Raw genomic sequence first — 24302 nt, 5'->3', positions numbered from 1 at the left:
CCAGGTGGCAAAAACAACCGACCCCTTTCAATTCCATGAGCCTATTTCCAGACGGATTCAAAATACTTTAAGATTAACATTTATGAGCACAATTCCTCCAGGAAAGTCTCCTACAAAAGACAAAGGGAGGCAAAGGGAATGGCCCAAGAGCCTCTTGGTCTCTGAGCTTGCTCCATCTGCAAAATGAGAGAAGGTCACCACCACCACCAATTCTTAAGGCTTTCTAAAAAAGCAGTCGAAAAGTGACGTATAGAAAATCAAGGAACGCTAACAGGGTTTAAAGCATGAAAATTGGAGTGATTAAAAAAACACAGTGATAAACATGCACACAGACAAGAATATGCCCTTCAAAAATCTGATGTGTGAGAAAGACTTCCAATCTTTGGTCTTAAATGGAAGCACACTGAGGAAATCAAAGGGCTTTTCCACAGTACTGCAACCTCCTAATGGACAGCTAGAGATGCTGTCTGGGAAAGATACACAGTGTAAACCTCGGTTTTCGTTGGTAATCCGTCCAAAAAGAATCAATGAAAACCGAACCCGATGAAAACCGAGGCAAACTTTTCCATAGGAATCAATGTTAATCCAATTAATCCGTTCTAGGCACTCCAAAAAAAACATACCAAAAACACATTTGTTGGTGACTAAACATACTGTTTAATGCTGAAAACAGTAACAAACAATAGCACTAGGACCAGCTTCAGAGTCAGTGGACCAATGTCGCACCAAAAAGCTGTCCAAAGAGGTCTGTTTCTGACACCTCTTTAAGAAATGTCTGAAGGGGAAAGTCATTGTCATTAAACAAGTTGCAGATATGGCCTACAACAGCTTTGTCCAGGTGATTTTTCTCCACAAACCCCTGCACCTTACTGCAAATCGATGAAAACCGAGGCAAACAGATGAAAACCGAGACAAATTTTTCACTGAAAAAATCGATGAAAACCGAAATGAATGAAAACCGAGGTTCCACTGTATTTGCTTGAACTATAAAACTTTGTATTCAAACAGGCAAGCAATACTCTTAATTCATAAAGTTACTGAGAGGAAGGGGTGGGGTGGGGGTCCATGACTAATTTCATAGGGGGATACGCTGCTGTGAATTTTATGCTGTTGAGAGCAACAAGCTAATTTACACCAGTTATATCGTTTGGAAACTTATCCCAGACACCTGATACAGAGTACTTTTGAACAAAATTTTGCTTGAGAATAAGAAGCCTAATATTTCATATGCTGCAGCACAATTTTATTCTTCTGTGTGTCAAAAATGTAGTCTTGCGTTCAATAAACGTGCAAATTCCTCACATTGAAAAGGGGTAATATGTATTTTTATTCCTTTCATCGTTGCTATTCTTGTAATCTTTTTGGCTTTATCGTTGGCTGTTTGACCTTTTTTACATTGTTTCTATGTGCTGTTTTTACATGGTTAGTCTACGACCATAATCAAAGTATTGAATTGAAATTAGGAGGGGATACAGTACAGCAAAACCACACAAATAGCATTTTTGGCATTGCAACCTTCCTATGCGCACCCTTGTTTTTATACACCTTCAATGCTCGTTCTGATTTTTTTTAAAAGGGGGTTCCTTAAAGATCTTTAAATACTTCGTTCCTCTCGAACCAAGAAGAAAGAAATAACTCCCTTTATCCGCTAGAGCCAGGATTTACCAGCTTCCTGTTTCTAACTTTCATGGGTATCAGGGAAGCATTTAAATATGGGGCTCGACACCCACATGCAGGGCAAGTAGCAAAAGACCTCACAGGCAGACAAGGAACAAATAACTCTTTGTTTTGGGAAGGAAAGAGGGGGATTTAGGAGGAAGGAGGGATTTAGAACAAGAGGGAAGGGGTACTACATAACAAAGAAAAGCCCCAACATGTTACATTCATACTTCTTGAAACCGCTACACAAATATTCTATTTTGATGCAAACTGCATACTGTCTAGTCCGTTTTCTACTGCACAGTTGTATGTTGGCCACATCACACTCCTTATTTTGAGTGTGGCCTAATCAGTCATAAACAAACTATAGGTATGTATTAATGCATTTCTAATGCTTTTCCATATAAAGAAAATTGTCAAGTATTTTACAGCCCAGACCTGAATAGAGCTCCAAAGTGCAGAGTGGCAAGCCACAGTATTGCAGTCAAAGCTCTGCTCACAACCTGAGTTCGATCCCAACTGAAGATGGTTTCAGGCAGCCAGCTCAAGGTTTGCTCAGCCCTCCATCCTTGCCAGGTCAGTAAAATGAGAATCCAATTTGCTGGGGGTAAAGTATAGACGACAGGGGAAGGTAGTGGCAAACCATCCGGTAAACACAGTCTGCCTAGTAAACGTCATGAGACTACCTTTTCCTTTCACCAGACCAGAAAGCAGTTGAGTAATTGTGGTCTGTAAGTGGTCAAGTCATAAACAAGATTAGCAGCTCAGTTTATTAGATGAAGAACCAAGAAATCACTTCCTCTTCTCTATGTTGAGTCTCAGGAATGGGAAAAGTTAGAAAGCCCAAATCAATCTGCAGAGATCATTGCAGCCTCAAAAGAGGGACATTTTTACCACACTGTCATCCAGCATGGCATCTGGATAATCTACAGGTTGAGGAATCATGTAATATACCCCCACCCCCAAACCCCAAAGACTACAGAGATCCTATGTCAGTGATGGCGAACCTTTTCGAGACTGAGTGCCCAAACTGCAACCCTAAACCCACTTATTTATGGCAAAGTGCCAACATGGCAATTTAACCTGAATACTGAGGTTTTAGTATAGAAAAAACAGTTGGCTCCAAGGCGCGCGTTACTCGAGAGCAAGCTTGGTTTGGTGGTAGTTGGTGGCTTTGCTTTGAAGCAACTGTGCAACGCTTCGAACGGGTGAATCACGACCCTAGGAGGGTTTACTCAGAAGCAAACCCCATTGCCAGCAACCGAGCTTACTCCCAGGTAAAGGATCTCGCTTTCATTCTTCCCATGAAAATCAGTAGGGTTTAACAGCACTTAACAGGGTTACCTACACTGCTTCCCCAAAACTAGGTCTTAGGTTTAATGCTAATAATCTCCCTGAAATAATTACACTATTATCACATGACGAACTCTGTGCACGCGTGCCCACAGAGAGGGCTCTGAGTGCCACCTCTGGCACCCGTGCCATAGGTTCGCCACCACTGTGGAGTAATAGTTGGGATGTCTAATTAGGATTTATGACATCCAGTTTTGAATTCCCCTGGAAGCTTGCTGGGTGACCTTGGGCCAGTCATACTGTATTAGTCTAAGCCACCTACAGAACAGTTGGGAGGATAAAATGGGGGAGGAGAGGATAAGTAAACTGCTTTGGGTACCTACCAGAGTGAAAAGCAGTGTATAAATAGGGTTCCCAGCTCTGGATAGGGAAATATCCTGTAAGTTCTCATTGTATTTTAAGCTCTGACTACAGAATGTACAATGCACATCTATAAACCAGGGCAGCGCAAACTGTATCAAGAAAACTTGGATACTGGTTTCTAGTTCCATACACACTGTTCTAATGTTGCAACCTAAATCATATGTCAAGATCAAGGCTCTGTGTACTTAAAAATCCACTCCATATTCTGCATCTGGACATGTTAATTTCATATAGTATGTTGTGCTTCTACTAGTAGAGTACAGAAGTCTTCATCTTTCCCTTCTGCAAATTATCAGCAACTCCTTTTTTGGAGAAAGATTTAACCATCTATTATTCATATTTTTCATACATGCTGGCTGGCATCACACTTTGTACAAATGTATTTCATTTATTTTGTTACTATTTCATGTTGGAAGCTGCCCTGAACCCATGAGGGGAAGGGTAGCCTATAAATAGAAATAAATAAATAAATAAATCGATGGGCCCCAAAATACATCCCGTTGGACAAAGGTCTCTTCCACTTAAACCTGCAGCTGAATTTCAGTGTTGTATAAGCTATTGGGGCAGTGGGAAGAAGTTGGTCAGCTAAGAGAAGGTTGCAAGGATAATTATTTCTTTCGATTTACGACAAATGTCCCCATTCAGCAAAAGCCAGTCTTCATTTCCGTTAGATCAGAGAAACCCACGTGCCCGAGTTTCTCTTTTCCTGCCCACCCCCCATGCCACTCAGTCACTCAGTTAGAACTCTTGAGTGAAAAGGTCTGGAACAGATTAAAAAGTTCACCCCACCCCCCAAATCTGGCATGTACTCAGGCCTGGACACCGTGTGCCCAAAGAGGGAAACTATGCAATTAAAAAAGGATACATGCACAACTGTATGCATCTCTTTTGGATAATAAGACTTTTGGAGCTTAACTGATATAGTCATCAGTGTCTTAGGAGATTTAGGAAACAACCAAAAGCTTAAGGCAAGGAGTTGCAGCCCCTTTGCAGAAAAGAGCCGCCTCTATTTATAGTAAATAGAGTTTGTTTCCAGTTGGGAGATGCTTCCAGCTTGCGACCTTTGCTCTAGCTCTTTATTCCAGAGTGCCTTTACTGGCTCTGACAAGTAAAGGGGGGGGAGGGAAGATAATATGACAGGACAGAGAGCAACCGCATGGGAAAGCAGCAAAACAAACGCTTCCTTTCAGATCTCATTTCAGATAATCAACACACGGTCCAGATGTGCAACTTTCCAACTCGCTAGCTCCAGCCTGGGACAAGCAGTACGCCGTCCTTCTCTCTCCCCCTTGCCCACAGTAAACAAGCCTGTACTGCAACTTCACGGCCTCCCCACCAATTTTGGCAGCACTTCGTGTGGGGGGTGGGAGGGCCTAAAATATTTGATATGCCTAATATTAGCCCACTCAAAAGGTACAAACTGCCTCCAGGTGGCTGGGCAAAGACTCCTTTCGAAACTCAAAGGAGTCCTTCCCATTTTTGCCCTCTTCTTTTGGATACTCACCGTGCTGCACGTGGTGCATTTAAACGCACAATAATCGAAATGACTGATCTGATTGTTTTAAAAATAAATCACGAAGGACGATCACTGATCAAATAAAATGCCAGCCTTGCTATTTCATGGGTCTCCTGAACAAGTATTCAAACCCATTGATTGTTACAGTAGTTACGAAAATTACAAACTATGCAAGAGGTTATCCAATCAAGGTCAGGATTCTGACATGAATAGCAGATCAACTCCTGCTATGTCACAATCTCCTCCGTGGCTCTGATTCTTAGCTGGCTCCTCACTACAATAATTCTCGTTGGTGGGTTTGGGTTTCCCATCTCTAGTTCTGCTGGTCTGCCACCCAATGTCCTGGCCATGTCAGAAGTCAGCTCATACATCTGGCTCGCTCCCTTCGTATCACATGACTTCCTGTCACATGCTTGTAAATCAGCAGGTTACCTGCTTAATCGGGTCCCAAGTCAGGAAAGAAGGAAGATTACTTGTCTACGCTGTCTGCTCAACAGAGCTTTAAAATTCAGTTTGCCTGATGGTACAATTTGTCACCTACAGTTTTGGATCTTCCCATCTTTTCCCCACTTGCTATGGTACAAGGATATTGCATTCTGTGTCTAAAAACCCTACATTCACACAAACACCCCACTGAATCCAAGTCCCCATGCCAAGTTTGTAACACTTAAACCTCAAGGGACTTTTTGCCTGTGGCTCTTTCTGCTATACAGAACACTCTCTGACTCATATCAGATGTAATGTCATGCCATGGTTTAACCACAGTTTGCGAAAGGTTTGGAGCATTAACTGCAGTTTACTGGTTCTCAAGCAGCAACAAACTGTCGATTACCTTCAGACAGTAAGGAAGAGGACAGCCTTAGAATCACTGTGGGCTTCTCATTCTAGCACAGCCATTCTCAACCAGGGTTCCGTGGTACCCTGGGGTGCCGTGAGCATGTCCCAGGGGTACCGCAGCAACACTACCGCCCCCCCCCTCATTTTTGTGGTGTCTCCCACCGGCGCCAGCAAGGACATGGAGCTGGCCCATGGGGCAGGGCCTGCCACAAGGTCAGCAGCCACCCCCCCCCCCGGTGCTACCCTTCACCTTGGGAGGGGAAAATGAGGGGTGTGGCAAGCAGGGGCAATGGGAGGGGAAGGTGGAGGGTGGCGGCAGGGATACCGTGAGATATGAAGAGTGAGGTCAAGGGTACCCTGACCTCGAAAAGGTTGGGAAACACTGTTCTAACATCTAACCGTGGTTTGACTTCAATATCAAATCCAGCAAGCAAGCTTGATTGAGGATCATGTTTTCAGTTTTAAGTAATTATGGCATGTATCTGAAGTACCACAACTGAAGCTTGCAGAACAGAACTATACCTGGTTTGTGTTATGCAGGATGAGTTCCTAAGCAGCTTTGGCCAGTGGAGTACCTGGAAATGCGGCGTTAAAATTGTACTGGGTGTTCCCTGATCTTCCCCAAACTAAACTTTTTCTATTTCGTATTTATTGCCTATGGCTATGCCATGAACTATTGATCTGGGGTTATAATCAAATCACACTTAGTGACAGAACATGAGAAAATTAAAAACAAACAAGCCAGGTATGCTACCTGAGTTGCCTAGTTCAAATTGACTAGGTGTTTGACCAGTCTGTGATTTCATCATTTCATAATATCCAGGTGTGGCGCAGTCCTGCCCCCTTTCTGAAGCAAGACCTTGAGCAACACCATTACGTAACAGAGCAGGGCACCTGCTTGGTGTCTCACTGGCTTGAAAAAGCTCCAAACCCATCTCTATCTTCAAATTCTCTCTCCATATTAAAACTTGGGATTTTATATATGACATCCCACTGTTGCATGTTTAAACTACAAGAAAATCAGCAGTGAAGCCAACATAGAAAGCATGAAATACTTCTAGCAGGGCTTGTTTGATGGTATACATGAGGTTAACGAATGCCTCTCCCCAAAGAGGGTTTAAAGCTGTTGATAGGTCAAAACGCAGTAAAACTTCAAAGCCTTTTGTGCAATCTCTACGTGACCTACTCAGTGATCTGCACACTGTTTTCATTTAGCTACACAAAGCTGAGAAGTCACAAAAAGCCTGCACTTCTCGAGTAGACTATCTGAAGACTATCTAAAAAACATGATTTGGTCAGCTGAAAATAACCAAGACTAGCCAATATAAGAGTACCCAGCTTGCTGGGAGTAACGTGTAGATCAGTGATGGCGAACCTTTTCGAGACCGAGTGCCCAAATTGCAACCCAAAAACCACTTATTTATCGCAAAGTGCCAGCACGGCAATTTAACCTGAATAACCCCCTCGAGCAGGGGCCAGCCTGCTGTAGCCTCCAGCAAGTCCCACATGTGCCGCTCTGCACCTCTCTAGCATTTTTGCCACCTCTGCCCCCTCCCCCGCCCCCAGGCAGCAGCCATCTGAAGCACAGGCACCAGGCCCGCCAGCCTCCCTGCTGAGGTGCATGCACATCAAGTCCAGCGGCCTAGGCCAGCCTAGATGTGTGCGTGTGGGGGGGATTCCCCCCCATGACAAACTCTGTGCGCACTTGCCTACAGAGAGTGCTCTGAGTGCCACCTCTGGCACCCGTGCCATAGGTTTGCCACCACTGGTGTAGATGAATGGGCAAAGCAATGGCAACCCATCATGCAAAAAAACCAGACTGCCAAGTAAACAACATGGGACATCGTCCCATGGGTCAGCAATGACCTGGAGCTTGCACCTTTACCTTTTACCTAATCAATACATTTTGAAAACCCATGAGTCTAACTCTGCTTTTGACACCCTGCTCTTCAAGAAACTAAGATTTGTTTCCATGGGATTCCCAAACACTCTTCCATGACCAAACAGAGAGGTGCAGCCACTGAGTCGCTTGGACCCCTTCTATGTTCTAGCTCTCCCCTTCCCTCTTTTTTATTTCAGAAAAAAAGAGAAGCCCATATGCACGTGCACAGAGAAACAAAACCCAAACCCAAATTGTGCTGCAATGTGAGATTGCTCTTGAAGTCAACTGTAGACCACGCTGTGGTTTTTTCCCCCACAATTCAAGTTTAAATAAACAATTTTAAATATTTAAATAATTTTAGCAAAAGAGAGCAAACACACCATGGGCATGCACAAGCACTGGGGCTTTAGAGCCAGTGCAGCAAGGTGGCTAAGAGTGCCAGACTCTAATCTGGAGAACTGGGTTTGATTCATTACTCCTCCACATGAAGTCTGCTGGGTGACCTTGGGCCCGTCACAGTTCTCTAAAGAATTTCTCAGTCCCACCTACCTCACAAGGTGTCTGTTGTAGGAAGAAGGGATTGTGATTGTAAACCACTTGAGATTCCTTTAGAAAAGCGAGGTATAAAAACTAACCCTTCTTTATCCGTGCTTCATGTGATACATTTAACTCATCTAACAAGACCGCCTTGCAACTCAACAGTCCTAACAACCACAGATAAGACTGGATTTATATATAATTTTTCCACAGAAGAATGGAGCTTTGGAGAATTTCCTGCCCCACATCTGATCTCAGAAGCGTCTATTGGTAGAAAACACAGATGTTCCTCTGGCAGCTATGGGCATCAACAGCTGTGCATTGGCAATAATTGCCGATTCATTCATTCATTCATTCATTCATTCATTCATTCATTCATTCATTGCAGCAGTGGCGTAGTGGTTAAGAGCAGGTGCATTCTAATCTGGAGGAACCGAGTTTGATTCCCCGCTCTGCCACTTGAGCTGTGGAGGCTTATCTGGGGAATTCAGATTAGCCTGTGCAATCCCACACATGCCAGCTGGGTGACCTTGGGCTAATCACAGCTTCTCGGAGCTGTCTCAGCCCCAACCACCTCACAGGGTGTTTGTTGTGAGGAGGGAAGGGCAAGGAGATTGTAAACCCCTTTGAGTCTCCTACAGGAGAGAAAGGGGGGATATAAATCCAAACTCTTCTTCTTCTTCTTCATTACGGGAAACTGAACCATACAAGCAGATATATATAGGTTACAAAATACAATGCAAAATCAATCAATTAAAAAATAAACAAAGAATCAGTTTCTTTAATTCTGAGTACCTCCACCAAAACGTTTGTTCCCTCCAGTGTGATCCTGCAGTACTCATCTGCTAGCAGAAAGTAAATGCAGACTATACTGAACTTCCGCTCAGATTTATCAATAGGGAGAGAAATAATTGGCCTACTGGTTTAAAGGCAAAATTCAACGTGCTGGTCATCATCTGCAGAGCCCATCAAGAACTTGAACCCACATATCTGAACACCACCTCACTTGCCATGAATTTGCATGCCAACTCATTGTCAGCTTCTCTCTCCCTATCTCCCACATGTTGATCCAGCCTGCTAGAACAACCAGCCTGAGGCAGTATTGCAAACCTCTCTTTGTTCCAAATCTTGCTCAAACTGCACTTTGTGGATGCTAACTTGGGTTCTGTAATGATGCTAGTGGGATTTTTTTTTTTAATCTGATCTTAAGCTTCATCTTTATCATTTCTCGGTGAAATAATAAAAAATCATTATACTGCTTTTCTTAATTTGCTTATTCCGTGAAGAACCCACAGTCCTTGTGGGATACCAGAGCATAAGTGTTTTACATGACAACGAAATTGCATGGGGAAACGATGGACTTAGAGTGGCTGTTTAGGGCAAAATACCCTTAAAATAGACACACAATTCTAGCTGGAAAATCCTGAATTCTATTCCAACCAAATTTAAGTTAACTTCAAAACTAGCAGTGTAACCCTATGAAGTCACTTTAGCTTAAGTGGACTGATTTCAGTGAAAACTGGAGTGACTTTACACAGGAACGTCCAGTTCACTGTTTCCAAATCTACGCAAGCCATTAATTAAGCACTGGGAAATCTGCAAGTGTTCATAACCTCGCTATTACAAGGCATCTGTTGGAAACAACTTGCAACTTTAGCCTGGTTTCCATCATCTGCATAAACTAAGATAGAATCAATAAGCTCAAGCCTTTGAAAATTATACAGAAACTTTAATTGGTGCAAGTTTCTGGGCGAAAGGGCATGACGGACAATGGGATTCGTATCAGTCCTGTGATGAAGTATTTACACTTGCTGCCCATTTGTTTTAAAGCACAATTCATAGTTCTGATTCCCATCTTTCAGACTATAAACAGCTTGCAGCTAAAGTACTTGAAGGACCACCTTTTTCTATATTGTTCATCTCACCAGTTAAAATTCTGTTCGCAAGCTCCCCAGGAGATGCGGGACAGGTGGAGAAATCACCTGTAGGGCTTTTCAGGGGCGGCACCTCACCTTTCACCATACCACTGCCTGGGAAAGATCTATTCGATGCTCCTTCGGGTGTCAGGCCAAAACACCTCTTTACTTTTGATTCACAAATTTAATCTTTCTTGGTTATTTTCATGGTTTTTACATTTAACTTCAAGGCTGTTCTACAGAAATCTATGCTAGGGGTTGGCCGTTTTTATAGTTTGTTTACATAATTTTATGGTGGTTTTAGCCATTTCATTGTTAATTTTTTTTCCCTTTGTGACCCACTTTAAGAAGCAGTGAAATAATTTTTTCTCAACGAAGCTGAGTCGGGTGCCTTAAATTTGTAACAAAGAAGCCCAGTCACAGCTTTACACAGAGCTCTCCCCAAAAGCATCCTTCACCCATCTTTTGAAGGGTTCTGCAACTGAGTCTCCATCATTTGCTGTCATACAGCTTGCATGGGTCTTTCATGCATGCCATATTGGAAGGGACAGCAACTGTGTGGCATTAATGCTTGCTAGACTGTGCTTGATACACTAAACATACACCATTCTTTCTGTTCAGGACCTTCTCCTTTCTCCAGCGGTCCCTTTTGATGTATGCAAATAGGATGCCTGGTGTCACAGGAACCCAGGAGGCTGCTGTGTGGAGTACGGGTGTAGTGAACACGCACACTAAGTTGCCTGAAGTCAGACCACGATATTGGTCAAGAGGATTTTTCCACACAGGCAATAGGGTTGCACTGTACAAAATGATCTACAACGTCACTTGGACAAATGATCAAGGACGGGCGTACACACCTGTGCATAGCTCACTGTAAGAAGGACCCCACGATGTAACTTGGCACTATTTTAACATGTCATATTAATACTCATTCATCAATTCTGTTTTTAGATTTCTGGTTGATTCTACAACCTTGATCCTACTGCACTATTTTCTGAATGTCGCATCCTGTTGATTATGTTGACTTGCTCCATGTCCCAGAAGGAAGGCAGACAATTAATAATGTAAGCAAATAATGTAAAATATTTTGACTGGCTGCAACTCTCTGGATTTGGGAGAGGTCTTTTACATCATCTGTCATCTAATTATTTTTTTAACTGGGGCTGTGGAGAAACTGCTATAAATTAATTAATTTATAAATAAATAATTTGGATTTGATAAGCCGCCCACCCCCAGAAGGCTCTGGGCGGTGAACAATATAACATTCCAGCTGTTATCCAACCACTGAGCAACACTCCCTCCTCAAGGTTAGAGCTACCAAGAGCTACCATGGCCCCCCAAAGACTCCATCTGGGCCCATAGATGGGTACAACTACTAAACACAGACTTCATACACACTTCAAATTTAAAATAAGATTAAAAACCACAAACACAAATTATAATTGCATACTTAAGATACAGTATTGTGTGTGTCCAGAAAGGCACTCATTTTTCCCTATTTATAACCACTAAAACAGATTAATGCAGACTGCCATACATGAAAAGAATAGAGGAAGGAGGACAGGGAAATCACATTTTAACTACTTTGACAGACGGTTGAGGAAATATTACCTTGTCTGTTCATGAGCAGAGGTTTGCTATTCTACTCTTCAGTATGTTTTATCTTCCCAGTGAGGGTAACAATGAGAAGGAATGAGGCCAAAGCCTGAAGTAAAGGTGGGTGGTCTTGCCTTGCTCCAATGCCGGATCAGCTGATCATTTTAGCAGCACATCAAGATAGGCAAGTGTTTGCCTCAGCCTCACTAGAGTAAGATGCGTAGCACCTCTGATGACTTCCATATGGATATGGATTATATGCCTTAGCTTCAGTGCTGTTGGGAAGAGCTTCATGCCTGCTTCCCTGTAGCATCATGGTGCATTTGAACAAGTGCAAACAAATGGGGAGGGCTCACTGGCTTTCGTCCAATTTTTCTTACATTACTGTACTCCAAAGTTTTCGGAAAAATCACAGTTCAGCCTTGATGGACGAAGGAAAGAAAATCCAGATTTCCCCCACCCACTTGGAAGCCATTTTCCCTGAGATTGTCCGTTATGTCCTAAATTATCATTATGTATTTGTTAAGATTTAGAAGAATGAATGTTCCCCAGCCCTATTCGAAAATAAACATTTTGCTACACCAAAATAAATATAGATAGTTGCAGGAATAAAGTTTGATGCTATTAAATAATTATTCGAGTGCAAAGACTGGCATCCTAAAAATAATCCTTAAATGCCAAAATCTCAGTATAAATGTGGTTCTCGCTCATAGCCTCTAAGTTGACCCTGCAATCCTGTGTATACTCAAACAGATAGTTGCTACTGTGAAGTCACGGATATTCCACAAAGATCTTCACTGCGGGGGAGCAAGTAACAATCAGAACGTCAACACTGAATCTGCCGTGAACGAACTGGAAAGCCAAACAGCAGAGAAGAAAGGCTGATTGAGGCAGCAGTGATGACACAGTCAGATGTCTGAATGGACAGAAAGTTAGGAAAGCAGTTTTGCTTTAAGAGGAAAAAAAGGGGACTTTTACAGATAGAACTCTGGCTGGAACGGTCCTGGTTGGAATTCTGTCTCTGCCCTCTGAGGACGACTCAGACAACCGACCACTAACATCCCCTGTTTGTAATATGGAGACTGAGAAGATGGTTCATGTGCTTTGAACACAGTTAAGAAATGGTAAATATCACAGTAGGTTGTGAAGCAAGAACCCATGGGAAGGATGGGAGAAACAATGCAAGTTCTCTGGAAATTTTGAAGCGGGGGTAGGGGGATTTCATTTACCACAAATAAGCAATTTGGGAGAGCAAATTAAAATTTAAGCACTGTTTACTTTCTTACCAAGCTTAACCTATTTTACTCCTTTAACAATATAATGCATCACTCAAAACTCTTAGCATGTATAGTTGTACTACTTGGTATGTTTATGAAAACTGAAAGTATCAATGTCTTAGTTTTGTTCAAACAAAATACAAATATGTCTGATATATACGAGAGAGAACATCACAAACTGTTGTACCCTAGTGCTTAGCATCTGTTATCAGACAAATGGGGGGGGGGGGGGGGGAAAAAGTAGAAAATTGTACCTGTGAACTTTGTAGTTGTGGAAAAGGCAGTTTGTTTAAATTTTGAAACAGTCTTCATGAAGTCACAGCATTAAGGACTATCACATTTGAAGACTGGGTTAAGTTTAAAATTGAAAATATTAGCTTCAGTACACATAAATAAAATAAAAATAAGCCTATTAGGTTGTAACAGCAGTGGCCAAAACTGTTTACATTTAAAGGACAATATTCATAAGAATTGGCATCTAATGCTGTAGATTGCTTTATGTAAAAAAAACTTGATACTTCTTAAAGAGCATTTGAGCAAAATTGATATAAAAGGCATTTCACTCATTCCAAAAGGAAGTGTGGTCCCAACTTTTCCTTTCAAAAAACTTAAAAAAAAACTCTGTCTGGGGGGAGGAAAAGTCCTAACCTACCCTCCCTCCCTAGCCTTCTGGGTGGGAGGAATCAGGGGAGAACTAGAGGTAGGTGGCAGTAAATATTTATATATACCTTTTGAATGCTATTTTAATGTTTGTAATGTTTGCCATTTTGGGGGACCTTATTTGGGTGCAAAGGCAGAATGTAAATGTTTCAAGTAAATAAACTGAATGAATAAGGGAGAAAATAGGGAGAAACTTCATGTGTTGCCAGATCTGGAAGGTGACTGAAGAGAAATGGTTTTTGGAGAGGCAAGGGGATACATTTCACATGTTAATCTGAAGTGGCCAGCCTAGTCTTTGCTATAGGTTCCAACTCAAAAAAAATAAAATATTACCTATATATAGAACTGTTCTAAGTGAAACAAAATAAAACAAGAGAGTCTGAAGTGAGAGGAACTTTTACCAAAGCGTGGGTCAATTCTTGGATCTAGCCAAGATGTGGTCTTGTTCTTATGGTTTATGTAGTAAATTTCTCCATCCTGGGTCATGGCTTGTTCCCATCCATCAGGGAGCGGGCCTGTAACACAGAAGGAAGCAATTCATAGTAGGCTCGGGTTTGCCCCCACTGAGAAGATTTAAGCTATTTAAAGAAATAAACCCCAAATAAATGTATAATAGAACACAGCACATGAAACTAATAGTTTCATTCTCCAGTAGCCCTAAGATTGAGGGGAATCGGGGGACAGAAAAAGCAGCTGTGTTACATTGAAGCACTTTTATTAAAATTCTGGAGGTTATGAAATTACCTCAGCAGTCACTCCATCTTATTTATTCTACATTTGCCCCATTACAAGGGTTTTCAACTGGAATAATTACAAAGGGTTTTCAACTGGAATAATTACTAATTACAAAGACAGGAGATCATTCCTTCTGTGGTGAAGGCCTCATAATAGCGGCCTTGAGCCGATTCTGGTTGGGAAAGGGTGAGATAAAAATGAAATCAATAAATAATCAGATCTATAGCAACTGCCTCCATCGTTTCTCTCTCAGCCCCTTTTAGAAGCAGCTGATATACTCCTGAATTTAAGCTGAAATGTTGATTCCTTTTATGTATAACCTCTACCTTTCCCCCTACTGTTTAGATTTTTTTCAACTGTATGTGTGCTCCAATTATGTGAGACTTTATTGCTAGTTAATCGTAAAGGTTGTGGTTTATTGGTTGGGACCTACAGCATTCCATTCAGAGCTATGTCCAATTTTAATACTGTTCTCCATTTAGATATCACAGAAGCACAACATGCCCCAGTGGCTCCAATGCAAATTTCGCACGCATACACACAAACAGATGTAAACAGACGTATAGATGAGAAAAGTGACGTTGATAAATTTGCAATTGCTCTCAGCATTGTCCATCCAAAATAGGGGAAAAACCTGTTTAGAAAGACTACCCCAAGGAAATGCAAAGGAAAGTGTGGAGGAAAATCAAACATCTGCTTATTAAGAACATTTCTGTTGCATTTCTATAACATGTTTGTGTTATATATTTCTATAACATTTCTAACCCTGATCTGGATAGAACAAAGCCAATATAACATCAGATCTCAAAAGATAAACAGGGTCACCCCTGGCTAGGGCTTGGATGAGAGATCACCAAGAAAGTCCAGGATTGCTATATAGAGACAGGTCATGGCAAACCATCTCTGAACCTCTTGCTGTGAAAACCCTACAGGATTGCCATAAGTAGACTACAAATTGACAGGAAAAAAAGTTTAATTTCTGTGATCAGATATAGAAGAGTTTGTATTTATACCCTGCCTTTCCTTCTTGTAAGGAGTCTCAAAGAGGCTTACAAACTCCTTCCTCTCCCCACAACAGACACCTTGCAAGGTAGTAGGGGCTGAGAGAGTTCTCAAGAACTGTGACTGGCCCAAGGCCTGACTTTGTTGACCTTTGGCCTTTGGACACAAAAAATTTCCTTCTCTTTTAAAATATTCTTCCCTGAGACTTCATCCAACTGTCAGCAACAAAATCAAAGTTTTGTCTAGTGGCACAGTGCAGTAGCTGAAGTGCTGGACTATGAACAGCAAGATCTGGGTTCAAATGCCAACTTACAACAAAGAACAATGGGCAACTCTGAGACATTGCGGAATTCGTGATATTGGAAGGGGTAACAGTTGTTTGGTCTGTGACCTGCCTTTTTAAAAGCACTGATCCTCATGCAAATTGATGCCCAAACAGATAGTATTTTAAAAGTTGACTTTTACCCCTCCCCTCCAAAGAATGAAAAGTTGCAGATGTTGTTTCTTTCTCACTCTTTCTCCCAGCCCCCACTTTTTACAATGACCCTCACAAGTCTCATGTCAGAATATGTGTTCAAACTCATCAAGTAAAACTCTTTATTCTACATACTCACTGAAGGCTGCAGTGTGTAAGCAACAAAAAGTTGTGTGTTTTGTTAGAATATACGGTAAGTAAACTTAAAAAGAAGCTTTTTAATGCTAGGTTGAAGATTTTCCCTCGATCCACCTGTGCAGCAAACAGTTATGCCCCACGCATTCATTCCCCAATGTATATTCGCAGTTCCCCTTGGGAAATCTTTTGCAATCATGAACTTCTAGATTCTCAGCAAGTTGTCTGTTAGCTGACGTTTGTGAGAAGCACTATTAAGACACCAAGAAACTGTCATAAATTAGCGATATACATTACTAAACACATACATCCTATTCATCACTACCAAAAAGCACCACCCTTTCCCAGTTTAAAAAATCAGTGTGGAATCTTCTCTTACTGGGCACTGCTGTAGTGGTTCTTCTTGTTTGGTTCTTGGTGTATATCCCCCCACCCCACCAATCATTATTTGATCTGTAAAGCATTACTTTATCCAACAGAGACAACAGGAGCCTCCATCAGGGTGGCCGTGGGTGCCACAGCACCTGCTGACCCCTTTCTTGGCACCTGCCAAGTGCTTTTAGAAAGTTGGTGGGGCTTTTGCCTAGCAAGGCTTCTGATTGGCTGTATAGATTAAAATGCATCTTGTTAGACAGAGCTTCTGTCTGAAATGTCGAAGAGCTACTATTGGAGTTACATAATTTTTGCGGTTGGCTCCACCTTGTGCAGCAACCATTGTGTAATTGGCTCCACCTACTGTTACAGCCATTTTGTGGCTGTGCCCACTACCATTCTATATCAGAATTCCAAAGGTTATCATAGGCTCAAAAGGACTGGGGACGTCTGAGAAAGATTATGCAAATACTGCTGTAAAAAGTCCTCCATCAGTTGGCCCATTTTCCCACCACCACTCCACCCTTTTAAATACTTTTATTTTTATTTATTTATTCAATTTATTTTTCAATTTATATCCCGCCCTCCCCAACAGGGCCCACATCAAAAGCTGCAATTGCCAAGTTATTCCACTGCCTGCTAGAACAGTCACATTTCGAAAAAATAATAATAATCAGAATCTTCAACAGAATACATCAGAAAAATGTAACAAATGCAAATATATTCTGAATCTTCAGAGTGACTGTAAATATAAACATTAGTTACAGAATCTGAATTTTTCCAATTTCATAATTTGTAATTCACACAGAATGGTTTTATATTTGCCTAGTAGAAACAAAGCAAGCACAAAATTGGAGGAAAATTTCAGATGCTTGTTTCTATTACATCACCTTTCAGCACACATTCACACAAAATACATCACAAGTACTATCTGAGCATATGAATACCCATGATGCAAGAGATGTCATCCAGATGAGGTACAGGTAAGTATTGGTCCACATTCAGGGTTACAGGTAGCCATTTTCTTATTTTGACCTACAGAAAGTGGTGGAGGATACCAGTAACAAGGGAGTTCTACTCCTTAGAGTTACATTCTTCTTTTCTAGATTCAGTTTAACAACCCCACAAAGACGGAACGAGACATATTCTAACCGCTCATCTTTTCTGTGGGTACTATAATTGTCCCACTTTGGTCCACAGCTCTTAAGGACTGTTTCCTTGCTCTTCCCCTTCTAACCCCATCCATCTACAGCCCTGGTAGGGGTATAACTCAGCCGTCAGTCATACATGAAATACCCTCCTGTTATGCAGGCTTGTGCTGAGGTGAGAGAGGCTGGAAAGGAGCTAAAGAAAATTATATAAGATTAAAGACAGCTGGAGAGGTTAAGTGCCCTATTTCCAAATTAAATACAGGTTGAGGGAAAATGGATGATGGTTTCATTACATTTCCAGTCAGAAAGTAGACATGGCTTGCTCAGCAAAACAAAAAGAAACAGGAGAAAGACATCATTTTAATAAACATCAAGACACAAAGAGGTTTATAGGAATAAGGAGGCAATACCTATTTTTTCCACAAACATGTTTCGAAGAATAAAAAAAAAATACTCTGTAAACTGCACCTCATTTTCCATGAGGTGATATGACCTCCTTTTCAAGGATGCAAACACATGCTATTCCTGATTGGATGTTGTACCCACACAGTAGAAATGTCCCTATATTATAATTACAGAGGAGAGTTGATACGCTTTCTATATGAGGTATCGGAGGGTAATGACAGGCCGTGCCTGGGTGATGCGTAGCTTTATATTATAAGAGGCCAAGCTGCTTGTGGCAACTTCTTTGAAGATTTGTTGATTTCTCCTTACCCGGTGCTGAATTTAAGATGTTCTGCTGCACTGGTGGGCTTGTGGGGGCTGTAACATTCATCTGGGATAGGAGGGCTTTCCGCGGGTCCTGCCAAGTTGTTGTCTGATCAATGTGACTGAAAAACAAAACAAAATGAAAAGAGAATAATGAGTATAATTCACCCCAATCTCAATGACATTACACAAAGAGTGCAGCAAAAATTGCAAGCCTTAAAGCAAAAAAAAAGGGGGGGGGGAGACCAAAACCCCTCACCTTAATACCAACTAGTCTTCATTCTTTTTAAAACACAAACATATCTTCAGCCAGCAATGGAATCTGACACTGTCTTACAAAAATTACAAAGATTTGGGGCATATTTTAAGCCGTCCATCTTTCATTTCTCATCTTTCAGATGCGAAACTGAAGGCAGACAAATTTTTGCCAAGAGCTCTCAGTTTCGGCTTTATTAAGGCATCTAGGAAATTGAAAGCTAGAACTCACAATTGTCTGATATTTTGGTGGGCCCTAAGTTTTCAAAAAAGGGGAAGATAAGGATCCTCTAATGATACACAGCTTGTAAGGTCACATGCCGTTGAATCACTAGATAGTACTAACCATTTTGGGTTCTGCTGACTTGCTATCTTGTATGTCACCTTCATCAATGCAAGAATTGCCCTACTCTTCTATTGCTCTCAGACTTCTAGGGATGTGTGTGCTTCAGACAGTGACTGGGGATACTAACTTTTACATTTTCAAAAAGAGAAAATATTTTGTTTCTTCATCCCAGAAGCCTTTAAGAGCATCCAGAAACCTTGTTTGCATCAGTATCATGTAATATAGTCAAGCCTGCCACATCTGTTGAGTTTCCACTTTAAAGAAACTATAAACTGTACATTTTTGGCCTCTGTTAACATATCCTGCAACTCTTCCCATCATCACCGTGTGTGAATGAATGTAAAGTGCTGTCAAGTTACAGCCAACTTATGGCGACCCCACAGGATTTTCAAGGCGATAACAGAGGTGGTTTGACATTGCCTGCCACTGCTTCGTGATCCTGGACTTATTTGATGGTTTCCCATTCAAATACATCCCTGCTTAGCTTCTGGCATCTATCTAACATGGTCACACTAGACTGGGCCATCCAGGTGAGTGGACCACCTTCATATACACACTTCTGTAGTCCAGTTTGATTCTGGAGAACTCAAAGGCTGACAGACCAATCCAGATTGGGTGAGTTGTGCACAGATAATGCTGCTCCAGCACTGCCCCCCCTCTCCAAAGGGCTTCCTCATTGTGCAGGAAGCCCGAAAACAACAACAACAACAACAACAAACCAGAAACCACTGGCAAAAATCCCCTACAGGGAATAACCATGAAAAAACATAGTGTATTTCCAAGGCTGGCTTCGTCAGTGCATGGGGGTTGGGTGGGAAACCCCTGGCTCTCCCCCCAAATGTCCCCAGCAAAGCCAGCACAGCTTTCTGTACCGGTGGGTCTAGGGAAGGATGGTGGCTTTCGAGTGACTCCTCTGACAGCACATTTGCTGCTTGTGCCAACAGGGAAAAGCCAACTGTGCTGGCTCCAGAGGTGGGTCTGCCCCTCACCTCTGGATTGGGCTGACCCACTCATAATTTTGTGATGAATTGGTTGGTCCAAATCAAAACAATTCACGTTACTATGGGTTTTTTTAAGTCAATAAATATGCCTAGCTACAATTTGTGCCTACTTGAATAAAGATGGTTCACATTAATCTTATGTATGGACATCAATTAGATAACTTTCTACTACACATTTCACTTCTGAACTCAAGACGTGCGTTTCAAAAATAGGTTTCCAATATGACATGAGAACCTACCTGCTTTTCAAAGCAGGATTAGCTTTTCAAAACAAAAAAGAAACCCCGTTTTTGGCCTTATATAACAAGCACATGGGCCTACCGCAGTAGTCCTTAGAACCTCTGCCAGAGATTTTTGACAGCAGACCAACAATACAGGTTTCGATCTACTTTCATTTGAAGGGAATAAAAAATAAGGGAGGCCTTCCGAAGGAACTTATGTGCTGCACATGGAAAATGAGCGCTAAGGAATTCTTTGGGCCAGGGAAAGCATACAGCAGGGTCTAAACCAGGGGTAGGGAACCTGCGGCTCTCCAGATGTTCAGGAACTACAATTCCCATCAGCCTCTGTCAGCATGGCCATGCTGGTAGGGGTTGATGGGAATTGTAGTTCCTGAACATCTGGAGAGCCGCAGGTTCCCTACCCCTGGTCTAAACCCAAGTTTCCACTGACTCTTACAATCCATACAAGAAAATATCTTTATTAATACACATGTAAATTATTGACTACTGCCACAGCAACCTAGATAGGAGTACCAATATTTAATGGCATAATAACTTTACAATAAAGCAGATGCAAGTCACGGGAGATTATTCTGGTAAAGTCAAGCATTGTTAACCATTTTAGATTTCTCTTTTTATACACAGCATTAAGAGTATTAGCCCCTTGCCGTTGAGAACTTCTTGTCTGTAGACTCCAAGAGAATATCTGGAATCTGCAAGGAAATGAATCTCCTGCAGAAGATTACCTCCTTCCTAAATCCAGTCAAACAGAAACAGAAACATTTGCTTTTTAGAAGCAAATGTAAAAAAAGCAACCACATTTAACAATGTTGTTATGTTTGGTTAAAACCAATAATACTTTTGCCAACCATCAAGCAAGTCTATACAAAGTGATGCTTGTGCACTACCTTAAAAAAAATCATAGCCCTAATGTGAAGAATTGCTAACTGCCTGGATTTCATTTCCTCAAATCCACTATGGCCGCTCCCGCACATTCAGAATAATGCACGTTCAATCCACTTTGCAGCTGGATTTTACTGTGCGAAACAGCAAAACTTGCAAACAATTGTGAAAGTGGACTGAAAGTGCATTATTCTGCGTGTGTGGAAGCGGCCTTATTCAGAATTCCAGAAAAACTCTTGTGACCAATGCTCAGGATAATGGAGGCAGGATTAAAACTTCACTTCCTGCCTCCTGAGCTCAGTTTAAATACTTTCCGAGCTAATAAAAAGGCATGAAAGAAAAGCAATAAATGTAGAACACTGACATGAACAGATTAAACCATCTTATGGAAAAGGTGTTAGAACCACAGGAAGTAGAATTATCTGGTTTTGAGGAATGAGACAAATAAAGTCTTTATTCCTTTTTAGTTCTTAGGTATGTAACCATTTGCAGTACAGGTCATACTCTTGTCCTGCAATCTGCCAGAGTCTTATGCAATCAACCACTTCTTTCCTCATTCTTTTTGGGTGGGCAAGATGCCCTCCTTACCTCAAAGCACAAGAAACCACCATGATAAGTATCCAAGGTTCTGTTCTTCCTTTGAGGAAGAGGACTTATTGAAGGTTGGGATTTTCAATAGTGGTATCCTTCTGTATTTGGGTGGGAATTAGATATCATCCACCACATGCTACAATATTCTGTGTCCGAAGATCACATCAGCTGCAGAGAATGAGTTGATCGTGTAGTATCTGCCAAAGGTTGATACAGAGGACCACATGGCTGCCTTACATCTCTTCTACTGAGACTTGATGGTCAAAGGCAGCATTGGAAGCTGACTTGGTTTTGGCAGTGACCTTGGCCAAGCTCAATATCTGGCTGGCTTTTTCTTCCAGAAGAAATAACATGTTTTGAGTGTCAATGATGATCCCTAGATGCTGTAGTCTCTGGGAGTTTGCTTTTTTTCTGTCCAAAAGATAGCTATAAGTTTTCAATATCTGTATGATCCAGCTTGTGTCCTTGATCGCTTTTTCCTTGATTGGGGAACAAATCAGGATATTGTCCAGGTATGGATGAATCTGGATTACTTGTCCCTGAGTGAGGGCTGCTAGTGTCACCAACAACGTGGAGAACACTTGAAGAGCCGAAGTCAGCAGAGCTTTGAACTGGAAATGTTAAACTTAGTAGGAGAATCTGAGGAACCTAAATAAGGATGTGCGGAAATGCTTCTGTGAGATTGATGAAGGTCATAAAGGCCCCAGGAATAAGGGCTTTGGTGATTGAGAGTAAGGTCTCAATATGGATGTCTTTGTGCCTCAAAGCTGTTGACATATATTAGATCTAGAATGGCTCGCCAGTCCCTGTTTTTCTTGAGAACTGTGGAAAATATGGAGTAGACTGCTGACCAATACTCGCAGGGAAGTACAGGTCCATTGCTCTAGTTTTCATGAGATTTCTATGGTGGTTAAGGTTCTTTTGTGTTTTTCTTTCTTGAGAGATCTGGAAGAAGGAAGGAACCAGTCCAAGGGAAGACTGGTAAACTCCATGACATAACTAAATTGAATGATTTGTTGCACCAGTGATCTGGTTGTGACTGTAACAACTGAATTTATAGTTTTATCCCCAACCGGGATTGGCCTGGCATCACTGTTTTCCTTGTCTGACAGATCTATCATTCTTGTCAGATCAATAGCATTGGAACTGGGGATAATTGTTAAAGCACAAGCTTCTGTGAAAGGGACCTCTGCTACTTGGTCACTGGATACTCCTATGGTCAGGTCTGCAGTGCGGTAATACTTGGTACGAATGAAAGGAGGTTTGTGAGAAAGCTCTCCAGTCATCTTTGCGAACACATACATTAACTTCTGTTAACAGCGGGTTGTCACAGGAGAGGCCACCAAAAATTCTACTGAATTAAAATTCCTTCTGCATATGTCAGTGGCAACACCGCTAGGGAGTAAATAGTAAATGGCTAGGTTTATACATGTTTTACAATATAACGTCCGTCAGCCCAGAAGGCCAAAACTGTAATTGTTCATTCTGGCAGAAGCTTTCCTGTCGTCATTCTCTCCCCCCCCCCCAACATTTTCCATTACAATTCAGCAGACTACCTGAAAACGAACTGCAGACTGAAGTTTACGAATCACTGAAATCTTTGATACCATCTCATCTTTCTACTTCAGGTTTTCCCTCTACTTTTGGGGGGAAATCCCTGGGTTTCAGTCTTCATTAAAAAGGAGTCACATCCCTACTGTCGTTGATTAAAAACACCAAGTAATGAACTACTACTTTTACTGGAAAAGAGCTCAAGAGAATGACTTCACAATGAGCTTTGGGGAAAAATGCATGCTAATTTAGATCAACTGATGAAGCGTGTGTATTTATGGAAAAACTTATCAGCAATTTATCCCAGGCTCTTCAAGAGCCAAATTAAATATTTTGGATCTCCTGCTACATGCTGTTTACAAAGAGTTTGGCTCTCACTCCTTTAATACAGAATCTGCTCTTGAAAGGCAAATCTCTGGCTCCCTTTTCAGCTTGTGTCTCATGTTACAGTTTCCACACAACCAACTTCTTTTTCAGAGGCAGAAGAAACAAGAACTTGGGAGTAAGCAATTTCATGACATAGGAGTTACTAGACATCTTCCAAGATAAAGGATGAGGAAGGAATTGTGATAGATTGTATTTTAGATACCAGGAAACACAGGCGGAAGGAACCTGCCACACGGAAAAATTAATACTAGGGCTTCACCCATTTTACTGAGGGTGTCACAGTTACAGCCACAAGGTGTGTACAGACACTGCAAAACGAATCTCTGCTACTCTGCAAAAAGGACAGACTTGGTTAATGGTAGAGCCTGCTTAGTTAATGGCAAAGCCTCATGTGTAGAAGACAACTGAACACTGCTTGGGATTTATAACTGAAGACATCTGATTTGTCAGGACATCTGAATGCAGACACCTGGGCAGAGCAGAGATAGTTTCTTCCTCACAAATAAGATTCAAAGCACCACGGGTTTATATACTTGCTCTTCCATCTCGTTACTTCCAAACTGCATTTTTGGCAATCTCCTAATTATGAGTAGAATTAGCCTACAATCCAACTCCCATCAAGAGCAGCAGTGGTGTAGGAGGTTAAGAGCTCATGTATCTAATCTGGAGGAACCGGGTTTGATTCTCCACTCTGCCCCCTGAGCTGTGGAGGCTTATCTGGGGAATTCACATTAGCCTGTACACTCCCACACACGCCAGCTGGGTGACCTTGGGCTAGTCACAGCGTCTCGGAGCTCTCTCAGCCCCACCTACCTCACAGGGTGTTTGTTGTGAGGGGGGAAGGGCAAGGAGATTGTAAGCCCCTTTGAGTCT

The 24302-nt window shown here is 41.8% G+C and overlaps 1 protein-coding gene across 8 annotated transcripts in view; it reads right to left on the bottom strand.

Moving 5' to 3' along the window:
- Positions 1 to 24302, bottom strand: part of YAP1 (Yes1 associated transcriptional regulator) — a 100349-nt gene that overhangs the window by 26057 nt on the left and 49990 nt on the right. For 4 of the 8 annotated variants that reach the window (XM_048493739.1, XM_048493741.1, XM_048493742.1 and 1 more), the window contains exons 3-4: positions 18181 to 18296; positions 13998 to 14111 (exon numbers count right to left, since the gene is read on the bottom strand). In XM_048493739.1, the coding sequence (XP_048349696.1) occupies positions 13998 to 14111; positions 18181 to 18296 (230 nt within the window). The remainder of the gene's footprint in view (positions 1 to 13997; positions 14112 to 18180; positions 18297 to 24302) is intronic. The other 4 variants (XM_048493744.1, XM_048493745.1, XM_048493747.1 and 1 more) reach the window with 1 other exon arrangement.

This window comes from Sphaerodactylus townsendi, linkage group LG04 (assembly GCF_021028975.2).
Source record: "Sphaerodactylus townsendi isolate TG3544 linkage group LG04, MPM_Stown_v2.3, whole genome shotgun sequence".
Taxonomy (NCBI): domain Eukaryota; kingdom Metazoa; phylum Chordata; class Lepidosauria; order Squamata; family Sphaerodactylidae; genus Sphaerodactylus; species Sphaerodactylus townsendi.
The sequence above is the reverse complement of the archived record's forward strand: the minus strand, read 5'-3'. Positions and strand labels throughout refer to the sequence as shown.